This window comes from Phacochoerus africanus, chromosome 1, assembly GCF_016906955.1.
Source record: "Phacochoerus africanus isolate WHEZ1 chromosome 1, ROS_Pafr_v1, whole genome shotgun sequence".
NCBI classification, from domain to species: domain Eukaryota; kingdom Metazoa; phylum Chordata; class Mammalia; order Artiodactyla; family Suidae; genus Phacochoerus; species Phacochoerus africanus.
The window spans coordinates 13,287,318-13,300,012 of record NC_062544.1 but is presented as its reverse complement, the minus strand read 5'-3'; the positions used below and the strand labels follow the sequence as shown (position 1 = coordinate 13,300,012).

At 40.5% G+C, this 12,695-nt stretch overlaps 1 protein-coding gene across 3 annotated transcripts in view; it reads right to left on the bottom strand.

The window, feature by feature from the left end:
- Window positions 1-12,695, bottom strand: part of SGCD (sarcoglycan delta) — a 1,013,702-nt gene that overhangs the window by 157,920 nt on the left and 843,087 nt on the right. For all 3 annotated transcript variants that reach the window (XM_047774935.1, XM_047774843.1, XM_047774755.1), the window contains one exon: window positions 744-831. In XM_047774935.1, coding sequence (XP_047630891.1) covers window positions 744-831 — 88 coding nt within the window. The remainder of the gene's footprint in view (window positions 1-743; window positions 832-12,695) is intronic.

Genomic DNA, 12,695 nt, shown 5'->3' with positions numbered 1-12,695 from the left:
CCTTCCTCTGTGGGGGTGCATAACAGCTCAGGATACTGCTGATCATAACCACAGAGGCGGCACTGGTCATACCACCCAACGCATTACCATGACAATGAATCCCATATTTATCATTATAGTCATTATTCTGAATAACTCATCCTTGTTTAAATTTTAGAATGATGCAGCTTAAACCCCAGTGGGTGCTTTCCATGGCTATGAGGAAAAGATCTGCTCTATTAAAAGGGACCACACAAACATATTCAGTGGGGTACATCTGCATGTTGAAACTGAGCTTGGTTCAGAATCAGCATGTACGGCAAGTGTGGCGTGGAATCAAACCACCATTACAAATCCCTTTTACAACCCATAAAGTATGAAGTGCAGGGTTTTGTGTATGCTGTGCTCTCTCCCAATTAATCCAACACAGCCAGCTTTGCCTCCAGCATTGGAGCAGAGAGCTTTCCTGTGACTGAGTACCAGCTGAAGCAGCTGGCTGCTGTTTAGGGACCATGCTACATGAAAAAGAGCTTCTTCCTCCCCAAAGGAGTATCATCAGATTTGCATAAATTAAATGTATGTATAAGATGAGACTCTACCCTTGAGTAGAATCATGGAATGCATGCTGCATTCTCTTCTCTGACACTGTAACATTTGTGAGCCGACATTCCTCTCTTTACATCATGTGGTGTTGAATTCAACCTTCCACCGTATGCCTTCTGAGCAGGTAGCATGGAGTTGGCGCTAAGTTCTTCTTTTCTTACCTGTTATCAACTGAGTTAGCACTTTAGTCTGTTCATTGAGGATGTTCACAGTAACATTTCTGGCAGATTTGAAGTACAGGGCATTACCCTGTAATAAAAAAAAATAAGAGAAACAAATGAAAATGGCAGCAGATTTTTTTTCCATTATAGGTTATTACAAGATATTGAATATAGTTTCCTGTGTCATACAGTAGGTCCTTGTTTATTTTATATAGCGTAGCAGCACATTTCTAAACAAAACCTGTAATCCCAGATCTCCAAGGGGCTGAACCAATCTTAACCAAGTTCTAATTGATGCATCTTTATTTGAAAATGATAAATGTTTAATGATCCCCACATATGTGATAATTAATTGACATTCAACCAAAATGGATTTTCTGCAGACAGAGAAACAGACACATTCAAAAGAGATTTACATACACACACACAAACACACATCTGCCGAATCAAAGACAACAGGGACCAGAGCTCTTTCTTTTATATTTAATTTTTTAATTTAATTTTATTGGCATATAGTTGATTTACAATATTGTATTAGTTTCAGGTGTAGAGCAAAATGAAAAATAGATATAAATGTATCTATTCTTTTCTCCCATATAGATTATTAGGTAGATTTTCCTTTGCTATACAGTAGGTCTTGTTAGATCTAACTGCAGATTTTAATTATCTTTGGTGCGTGGAAGGATCAGGAGTGAATGATAATCTCCTAATCTCACCCTTTCTAGTTCACAATTTCTCCAAAGGAACCTGCAATTCTCAGTGGAGAGCAAAATGCTTGGGTAGAACACCCTGTGTTGGCCCTCTGGCATGTCCACCAGCTGTGAGAATGCAGGTGTGCCTTGGGAAGATGGAAATCTATTTTGTAGAGAGGTTTGCATTCTTGGATACAAACCCAGGAGATCTGGCATCTCCAAAGAGGCCCCTGAGTCCCCCTTCTTCTTCTTTTTTCTCCAGATTTCTTCTCCTCCAGCAATCCTGTGCCTTCAACCAATCTCCCTTTTATCAAAAAATGCACCTAATCCTTCTGCCACAGGATGGCAGGCATTTCAGAGAATGACTCAGAAGAGAGGCTGGCACACTTTTTCTATAAACGGGCAGATAATAAATATTTTAGGTTTTGTGGGATGTATTGTCTCTGGTAACTCTTCAAATCTGTTTTAGTACAAACCAGCCATAGACGGTACAGAGACAAATGGGTATGTCTATATTTCAATAAAAATTTCTTCAGGGACAGTGACATTTGAATTTCATATAATATAATTTTCAACTTAATATATTCCTCTGTTGTAAAATATTATTCTTCTGTTTTTCCGTAATCATTTAAAAAATGCAAAAATGATTACTTTTTTTCCTTTTATGGTCATACCCATGACATATGGAAGTTCCTGGGCTCGGGGTCGAATGAGAGCTTCAGCTGTTGGCCTACGCCACAGCCACAGCAATGCCAGATCCGAGGCACATCTGTCTGACCTACACCACAGCTTGCAGCAATGCCAGATCCTGAACCCACTGAGGGAGGCCAGGGATCTAAAACACACCCTGACAGACACTAGTTGGGGTCTTAATCCTCTGAGCCACAACAGGGACTCCTGTAAAAATGATTCTTAGTTCACTGGTCAGGTGATAACAGGGAGAGGGCCAGATGTAGCCCACAGGCCAGAGTTGGCCAACCTCTTGGCTTAGATGTTTTTCCTTTCTTGGAGTAAATTAAAGCACCAATCTTTGTCAGAATATGTCAGTAATGAGGTAGTTGTTATTAGAAAAAAGAATATGGGTAGTTATTTCCATCTTTCAAAACCTTTGCTATCACAAGGCAGATAACTGCTTGAAAATTCAGTGTAACTGCTCTGGACTGAGTCACAGAAAAACCATTGCCCTGTAAGTCGTGAGGAAAGTAAAGATTGCTTAGACGCTCTTTACCTTCAAAGTCTTAAGTTCCAGTGGGGACAATGACATGGCACAGGCTCCTACAATACTAGCCAGAGGACAGTGAGGGTGGCTAGGAAGCAGCCAACAACGTGCATGGGAATTTTCCTGAAGGTGAGACTATTTATGGCTTTGGGCTGCAGAGTGAGAAGCAAAGGGGATGGTCATGCTTGAGTCAAGTCTGGAAAAGAATGTAGATATGATTTTCCCAAGATGACATGAAAAAAAAAAAAGGAGGTCATGGAGATTGGAAGGCCGTGGGCTGATTGTCTCATGTCTGTCTCTTTCCTTCTATAACTAGTGATTCATGGGCTCAGCCCAGTGCCTGTAGATGGCAGAGTGGCAGCAGTGTGCTGATAGGGGCAGCCAGTGCCAAGGCCAGAGGTGGTTTTCACAAGTGGAGGAGGGGAGAGCACGGCCACCACCAAGGCATCTTCCACACACTGATGGTCTGCAGCCATGGTCCCTCTCACCCAAATGGATACCCAATCCCCACGACCCACTAAAACCCTGAGAAACCAGTTAATCTTGGGCTGGACCTCTTGTCCTAGTGTTGAGGAGAGAGAGAACTGCCATATTAGGGCAACCACTGATTCACTGTGACCCCCACAAGGACTTGAAATGAAAATTTGGGAAGTTCCCATTGTGGCTCAGTGGGTTAAGAGCCTGACATAGTGTCTGCGAGGATGGAGGTTCTATCCCTGGCCTCACTCAGTGGGTTAAGGATCCAGCATTGCTGCAAGCAGGCTGTGGTGTAAGTTGCAAATGAGGCTCAGATCTAGTGTTGCCTTGGCTGTGGTGAAAACCTGCAGCTGCAGTTCCAATTCAACCCTTAGCCCTGAAACTTCCATATGCCACAGGTGCAGCCATAAAAAGAGAGGAAAAAAAAAAAGAAAGAAAAATTTGCTTGTTGAAAAAGGGTGTTTGTTGTTGTTGTTGTTGTTGTTTTTAATTGGGTCAGGGAAGAAGAAATACATCAAAAAAACCATTAACAGTTTTTTTTTTCTTCTGTCCATTATGACACAAATACAAACCTAAAATAGTTTCTTTGACATTGCTTCCAGTTGTGCTAAACTGTTCTACTTAAAAGTTAAAAACAACTCAAATACTATGAGAATTCAGAACCAGGAGCCTACATAGGAGGACATATGTTTCTAGAAGTTAGTATACTAGTTCTCCCTATATTCAGCAACCTGGCACTGCAGGGAGAGGGGTTAACAAGACTCAGAGAACAGGACAAAATCCATGGCCCCTGACCAGGTGTGACACTGACAAATCACTTAACTGTTCTGTGGTTCATTCCTTTTTTTTTTTTTTAATTTTTATTTTTTTTGTAGCTGCATCTACAACATATTGAAATTTCTGGGCCAGGGATTGAACCTTCGACTTCTCAGTGACCTGAGCTGCTGCAATAGGATTCTTAACCCACTGCACCACAGTGAGAACTTCAAGTGGTTCATCCTTTACAACATGAAAGTCAGCAGCAACTCAGAGCTAAGCTCGCCTAGCCCTCTGCAGGAGCTATGCTCACAGTAGAAGCCTTGAAACCAAAATCTGTTCTCTACCACCTTCTAGTTAGGTGACTTTGAGCAAGTTCCTTAAGTGTCCTAAGTCTCATTTCTTGATACGGGTGATGTTGCCTATACCACTATTAAATTCTAATGATCGCAAACTATAGAAATGATCCTTGCAAGTACAGTCTTTCATTAAAGTGGTAAAATTCAGTGTGTAATTAACCTTCTGGCTCAATGCCAGGCACACAGTAAGTCTTCTGTTCCTTGGTAGGGTTGGGGAGGGACAGGACAGAAGCAGGAGGGAGTAGGTCAGAAAGGAGGTGAGGAGGTAAGGAGGAATGTGGGGGGGAAAGATGACCTTTCTTCACGTGTCCTAATCCTCACAACCCATCTGTTAACTAGGTCATGGGTATCTTCTCCGTCCAATATTCTGTTTTCAGATTTCAAAGGATTTCCCTATATGTGGCCGGTTCACTATTGCCTTGCAAACCCCAGTGTCTTCAAATGCTATCAGCCTGCTCTTAATAGTCACATAATTCTCCGAGTAAAAAGAATCTTCTAACAGCTTTGATCAAGGTTTATAGTAGGAGATAAAATAAAGCCAGTCATTCCTTTTTCTTGCCATGTCAAAATATCATAATTTCGCATTAATTGATTATGCTAAGACACTGGGAAACAGAGTCTGGGCTACCTTGCCATAATCCTCCCATATAGCTGCTAACAGAAAGATCACCAGTGAAACAGCACGAAGTGGTAAAGAAACTGAAGTGCCTCCCATGGCAGCTGGGTCAGGGCCACTTTACTTGGCTCCCTGGCTCAGCTTACTGAGGTTAAACCAGGAAAGAAGAGCCAAGTAAACCATCCCTGCCCAACTCTGCGGCATGAGAACAAGTAGGGGAAACAAGCTAAATTCTGCCCTCTCAGCAGCTTCTCTTTCCTGTCTTCCTCCCACTCGTCCCTTCAGCCTCTAGGCCTGGAGAGGGTAATTTCTGCTGCAAGACAGTCTGCTCTGGGGTAGTGATTTTCCGTACCTGACCTCCAGGCAGCCATCCAAGGATGAAAGGTTTAAGGGGAACCTCAAGGAGGCTCAGCTCTGCCTAGCAGAAAGGAATTTGGCAGACCCTGGACTGCTGATGTTTATCAGAGCTCTGGGCCAAACAGGGGCAAGTCAGTTCTGCAGCCAGTCAGCCCGTGCATGGGCTTAGGCTGCTGCATGGGAGATGAAGAAGGGGTGTGCATCATTTCTCCCACACCTGGAGAGCAGGACTGTCCACATCAGTGCTCTTCCCAAATAGCTAAAGCATGCAGCATTTGGATGGAGAAAACCCCCCATTACATCTGTTTCTCTAGAGGAGAACACGCAGAACAGAATCCAACTTTTCTTGATGACTCAAGATCACTGCAATGAACCCTACTGGTCCCACAACACTTTCCAGCAGCTACTGTGTGCATGTGGCTGTGTGCATGTGGCTATTTGAACACTAAGCGACTCTGTCATTCTGATATTTACAATGTGCATGTCATTTTTTAACTTTTTAATTTTAATATTTATTTATCTTCTGTTTTTTAGGGCCGCACCTGCAGCATTTGGAGGTTCCCAGGCTAGGGGTCAAATCAGAGCTGCAGCTGCCAGCCTATGCCATGGACAAAGCAACTTGGGACCCGAGATGCATTTGCGACCTATGTCACAGCTTGTGGTAACACCAGATCCTCAACCCACTGAGTGAGGCCAGGGAACCAACTTGCATCCTTATGTATACTAGTCTGGTTTGTAACTGCTGAGCCACAATGGGAACTCCTTGATTTCTAAAAAATGTATTATTTATCCTTATATGAAGACAGTACGTATAAATGTCCAATATCACAAATCGTATACTGAAGAGCATTGGTTCAGACCGCTCAAGAGCTTTCAACCTGCCAGGATTCTCCCTCAGGTACTTCCCTCCCTGTGGCCCCCCTAACGTTTCTATGCTATCTCTCTCTCTCTTTTTTTTTTTTTTTGTCTTTTTGCCTTTTTTTCTAGGGCTGCTCCTGCAGCATATGGAGGTTCCCAGGCTAGGGGTCGAATCAGAGCTGTAGCCGCTGACCTACGCCATAGCCACAGCAATGCCAGATCCAAGCTGCATCTTCAACCTACACCACAGCTCATGGCAACACCTGATCCTTAACCCACTGAGCAAGGCCAGGGATGGAACCCGCCACCTCATGATTCCTAGTCGGATTCGTTAACCACACTGTGGCACAACGGGAACTCCTCTATGCTATCTCTTGACTGATAACTTCAGACCTTATCCACTGAATTCCTGCAGTGGTATGCACTCTTCCATACAAATTTGATCAAATCAGTATTCACAATCTACATTTTTATGGTTATGTGTATATTGTCCACAGCTGAGCAAAGTAGTATTGATGACATTATATCTTCTTTCTTATACATTTTTTTTTCTTTTCCTAGAGTGAATAAAGGCTTCACTGAAAAAAATGCTTTATTTTCTAGTTTTGATTTATTTTTTTCCTCCTAACATTGAAATCTTTCTTTTTTTTTTTGGCTTTATTTTTTAGGGCTGCACCTATGGAGGTTCCCAGACCAGGGGCTAATTGAAGCTACAGCTTTAGGCCTACACTATGGCCACAGCAATGCCAGATATGAGCCCTGTCTGTGACCTACACCACAGCTCATGGCAATGCTGAATCCTTAACCCACTGAGAGAGGCCAGAGAATGAACCTGAAACCTCATTGTTCCTAGTTGGATTCATTTCTGCTGCACCACAATTGGGACTCTGAAATCTTTCTCTTTAGGTTCTATTTTTTGGAGGAAAAACTTCCTTTTTTTTTTTTTTTTTGTCTTCTGAGCTTTTAGGGCCACACCCGCAGCATATGGAGGTTCCCAGGCTAGGGGGTCTAATCAGAGCTCTTGCCACTGGCCTACACCAGAGCCACAGCAACACCAGATCCCTCTGAGCCACGTCTGTGACCTACCACCACAGCTCACGGCAATGCCAAATCCTTAACCCACTGAGTGAGGCCAGGGGTCGAACCTGCAACTTCATGGTTCCTAGTCAGATTTGTTTCTGCTGCACTACGATGGGAACTCCAAAACTTGAGCTTTAAGTTCCAATCTCTTTCTCTCTCTCTCTCTTTTTTTTTTTTTTTGGTCCGCACCCATGGCATATGGAAGTTTCCAGGCTAGGGGTCGAATTGGAGCTGTAGCCAGCCTACACCCCAACTGTAATCTATACCACACCCATGGCAATGCCAGATCCTTAACCCACTGAGTGAAGCCAGGGACTGAACTTTCATCCTCATGGATACTAGTCAGGTTCACTGACTGCTAAGCCATGACGGGAACTCCCTGTTGAATTTTTTTAAATTACTCAATGAATTTTATTACATTTATAGTTGTACAGCTATCATCACAACCCGACTTTATAGCATTTCCATCTCAAACCCCCAGCCCATCCCCCACCCCCAACCTATCTCCTGTGGAAACCATGTTTCCAAAGTGAGTCAGTAAACGTTGTGCAAAGAAGTTCATTGCCTCCTTTTTTAGATTCCACATGTAAGTGATAGCATTTGATGTTGGAGTCTCATCGTATGGCTGTCTTCACTTAGCATGATAATTTATAGGTCCATCCATGTTACTAAAAAAGCTGGTATTTCATTCCTTTTAATGGCTGAGGAATATTCCATTGTGTATATGTACCACCTCTTCTTGATCCACTCCTCTGTTGATGGACATTTAGGTTGTTTCCATGTCTTGGCCATTGTATATAATGCTGCCATGAACACTGGTGTACATGTATCTTTTCAAGTCATGGTTTTCTCTGGATAGATGCCCAGGAGTGGGATTGCTGGATCAAATGGTAGTTCTATTTTCAGTTTTCTGAGGCTTCTCCATACTGTACAAATTTACATTCCCACCAACAGTGTAAGAGGGTTCGCTTTTCTCCACATCCTCTCCAGCATTTACTGTTAGTAGACTTTTTGTTGATGGCCATTCTGGCCAGTGTAAGGTGGTATCTAATATTAGTTTTGATTTGGATTTCTCTAATAATGAGTGATGTTGAACATCTTTTCATGTGTTTTGGGGCCATCTGTGTGTCTTCTTTGGAGAATTTTCTGTTTATATATTCTCCCCTTTTTTTGATAGGGTTGTTTGTTTTTTTGATATTGAGCAGTAGGAGTGTTTATAAATTTTGGAGATTAATCCCTTGTCAGTCGATTGATTTGCAAATATTTTCTCCCATTCTGTGGGTTGCTTTTTTGTTTCGTTTAGGGTTTCCTTTGCTGTGAAGAAACTTTTAAGTTTGATTAGGCCCCATTTGTTTATTTTTGTTTTTATTGTCATTACTCTAGGAGGTGGATCTGAGAAGATGTTGCTGTGATTTATGTCAGAGAGGGTTTGGCCTAAGTTTTCCGCTAAGAATTTTATAGTATCTGTTCGCATATTTAGGTCTTTAATCCATTTTGAGTTTATTTTTGTGTATGGTGTTAGGAAGTGTTCTAATTTCACTCTTTTACATGTGGCTGTCTAGTTTTCCCAGCACAACTTATTGAACAAGCTGTCTTTTCTCCATTGTATATTCTTGCCTCCTTTGTCATAGATTAATTGACTGTAGGTGTGGGTTTAATTCTGGGCTTTCTATTCTGTTCCACTGATCTATGGTTCTGTCTTTGTGCCAGTACCATATGGTTTTTATGACTGTAGCTTTGTAATGTAGTCTGAAGTCAGGAAGCCTAATTCTTCCAGCTCCATTTTTCTTTTTCAGGATGTCTTTGGCTCTTCTGGGTCTTTTGTGCTTTCAAACAAACTTTAAAATATATTGTTATAATTCTGCGAAAAATGTCCTTGGTACTTTGATAGGGGTTGCATTGACTCTGTAGATTGCCTTGGGTAGTATATTCCTGTTGACAATATTGATTCTTCCAATCCAAGAGCACAGTATGTCTTTCCATCTTTTTGTGTCATCTTTGATTTTTTTTTAAATATACGCTTATACACTTTTTTTTTTGCTTTCTTTTCTGTCTTTTTGCCTTTTCTAGGGCCACTCCCTGCAGCATGTGGAGGTTCCCAGGCTAGGGGTCGAATCAGAGCTGTAGCCACCGGCCTAAGCCAGAGCCACAACAACGTGGTATCCAAGCCGAGTCTGTGACCTACACCACAGCTCATGGCAACGCCGGATCCTTAACGCACTGAGCAAGGCCAGGGATCGAACCCACAACCTCATGGTTCCTAGTCAGATTCATTAACCACTGCACAACTATGGGAACTCTATCTTTGATTTCTTTCATCAGTGTCAAATAGTTTTTAGAGTACAGGTCTTTTGTCTCTTTATGTAGGTTTATTCCTAAGTATTCTATTCTTTTTGATGTGATGGTAAGTGGGATTGTTCCCCTTATCTCTATTTCTGATTTTTCATTGTTAGTATATAGAAATACAGTCAATTTATGCATATTAATTTTGTATCCTGAAACTTTGCCAAATTCACTGATGAGCTCTAACAGTTTTCCAGTAGTGTCTAAGATTTTTCTAGGTATAGTATCATGTCATCTGCAAATAGTGACAGTTTTACTTCTTCCTTTCCAATTTGGAGTCCTTTTATTTCTTTTTCTTCTCTGATTTCCATGGCTAGGACTTCCAAAGCTATGTTGAATAGTAGTGGTGAGAGCAGAAATCCTTGTCTTGTTCCTGATTGGTGGGAATTTTTTCAGATTTTCACCATTGAGAATCATGTTAGATTGGATTTGTCATATATGGCCTTTATTATGTTGAGGTAGGTTCCCTCTATGCCCACTTTCTGAAGGGTTTTTATCAGAAATGGGCATTGGATTTTGTCAAAGGATTTTTCTGCATCTATTGAGAGGATCATATGGTTTTTATTCTTCAGTTTGTTAATGTGGTGTATCACACTGACAGATTTGTGGATATTGAAGAATCCTTGCATCCCTGGGATAAATCCCACTTGATCATGATGTACAATCCTATTAATGTATTGTTGGATGCGGTTTGCTAGTATTTTGTTGAGGATTTTTGCATCTATGTTCATCAGTGAAATTGGCCTGTAGTTTTCTTTTTTTGTGTTATCTTTGTCTGGTTTTGGTATCAGGGTGATGATGGCCTTATAGAATGAGTTCGAGAGTGTTCTTTCCACTGCAATTTTTTGGAATAGTTTCAGAAGGAGAGGTGTTAGCTCTTTTCTAAATGTTTGATAGAATTTGACTGTGAAGCCATCTGGTCCTGGACTTTTGTTTGTTGGAAGTTTTTTAATCACAGTTTCAATTTCAGTACTTGTGATTGGTCTGTTCATCTTTTCTATTTCATCTTGGTTTAGTCTTGGAAGATTGTACTTTTCTAAGAATGTGTCCATTTCTTCTAGGTTGTCCATCATATTGGCATGTAGTTGCATGTAGTCTTTTATGATCCTTTATATCTCTGTGAGGTCCATTGTAACTTCTACTTTTTCATTTTTAATTTTATTGATTTGAGTCCTCTCTCTTTTTTTCTTGATGAGTCTGGCTAAGGGTTTATCAATTTTGTTGATCTTTTCAAAGAACCAGCTTTTTGTTTCATTGATCTTTTCTATGGTTTTCTTTGTTTCTATTTCATTGATTTCTGCTGATCTTTATGATTTCTTTCCTTCTGCTAAATTTAGGTCTTGTCTGGTCTTCTCTCTCTAGCTGCTTTAGATGTAAAGTTAGCTTGTTTATTTGAGCTCTTTCTTGTTTCCTGAGGTAGGCTTGTATTGGTATAAACTTGCCTCTTAGAACTGCTTTTGCTGCATCCCATAGGTTTTAGACTATTGTGTCTTTGTTGTCATTTGCTTCTAGGTATTTTTTAATGCCTCTGATTTCTTTAGTGATCCACGGGTTGTTAATAGCATGTTGTTTAGTCTCCACGTGTTTGTGGGCTTTGCATTTTTTTCCTTGTAGTTTACTTTTAGTCATATAGCATTGTGGTCAGAAAAGATGCTTGATATGATTTCACTTTTCTTAATGTTACCAAGGCTCAATTTGTGGCCTAAAATGTGATCAATCCTAGAGAATGTTCTGTGTGCACTTAAGAATATGTATTCTGCTGCTTTTGGTTGGAATGTCCTATAAATATCTATTAAGTCCATCTGGTCTAATATTTCATTTAGGGCCAGACTTTCCTTATTGATTTCTTGTCTGGATGATATGTCCATTGCTGTAAGTGGAGTGTTAAAGTCCCTTGCTATTATTCTGCTATTGTCAATTTCTCTTTTTAAGCTTGTTAGCAGTTGCCTTATATATTGAGGTGATCCTAGGTTGGGTGCATATACATTTACAATTGTTATATCTTCTTGTATTGATCCTTTGATCATTATGTAATGTCCTTCTTTGTCTCTTATAATATTCTTTAAGGTCTATTTTGTCTGATATTAGCATTGCTACTCCAGTTTTCTTTTGATTCCTGTTTGCATGGAATATTTTCTTCCATCTTTTCACTACTTTCAATTTGTATGTGTCCCTAGAAGTAAAGTGGGTCTCTCGCAGACAGCAAATATATAGATCTTGTTTTTTGTTGTTCTTGTTTTTTGGAGGGTTTTTTTTTTTTTGCTTTTTTTGTTTTAGGGCCTCACCCCTGGCATATGGAGTTTCTCAGGCTAGGGCTCAAATCGAACCTGTAGATGCAGGCCTATGCCACAGCTACAGAAACACAGGATCTGAGCCATGTCTGAGACCTACATCTCAACTCACGGCAACACTGGATACATAATCCTCTGAGCGAAGCCAGGGGTAGAACCTGTATCCTCATGGATGCTAGTCAGTTTCATTAACCACTGAGCCATGATGGGAACTCCTGGATCTTGTTTTCATATCCATTCCACCAGTCTGTGTCTTTTGGCTGGGGCATTTAGTCCACTTATATTTAAGGTAATTATTAATATGTATGTTCTTATTGCCATTTTTTATTAACTGTTTTGGATTTGTTTTTGTTGCTCTTTTTCCTTTCTTCTCTTGTTCTCTCTTTTGGCTTGATAAATATTTTAGTGTTGAATTTGAGTTGATTTTTCTTATTTGTGTGTGTATCAATTATAGATTTTTGTTTAGCAGTTACCCTGAAGTTTTGATATAGGAGTCTATATAGATATATATGAGATTGTTTTATGTTGTTGGTCTCAATTCCAAGTGCATCATTAGCATCCTGCATTTGTCCCCTCCTCTTTTCATGATTTCTGATTTTGGTAGCGTATTTGTGCAAGGATGATTATCTACCTTTACTGTATATATGCCTTTACTGGTGAGCCTTGTCATTTGTGGTATTTTTGTTTCTAGTTGTGGTCTTTTCTTTTCTGCTAGAGAAGTGTCTTTAGTATTTGCTGTAAAGCTGGTTTAGTGTTGCTGAATTCTCTTCAATTTGCTTATCTGTGAAGCTTTTGATTTCTCCTTCAAATCTGAATGAGATCCTTGCTGGGTAAAGTAATCTTGGTTGGAGATTTTTTCATCACATTAAATATATCATTCCACTCTCTTCTGGCCTGCAGTTTC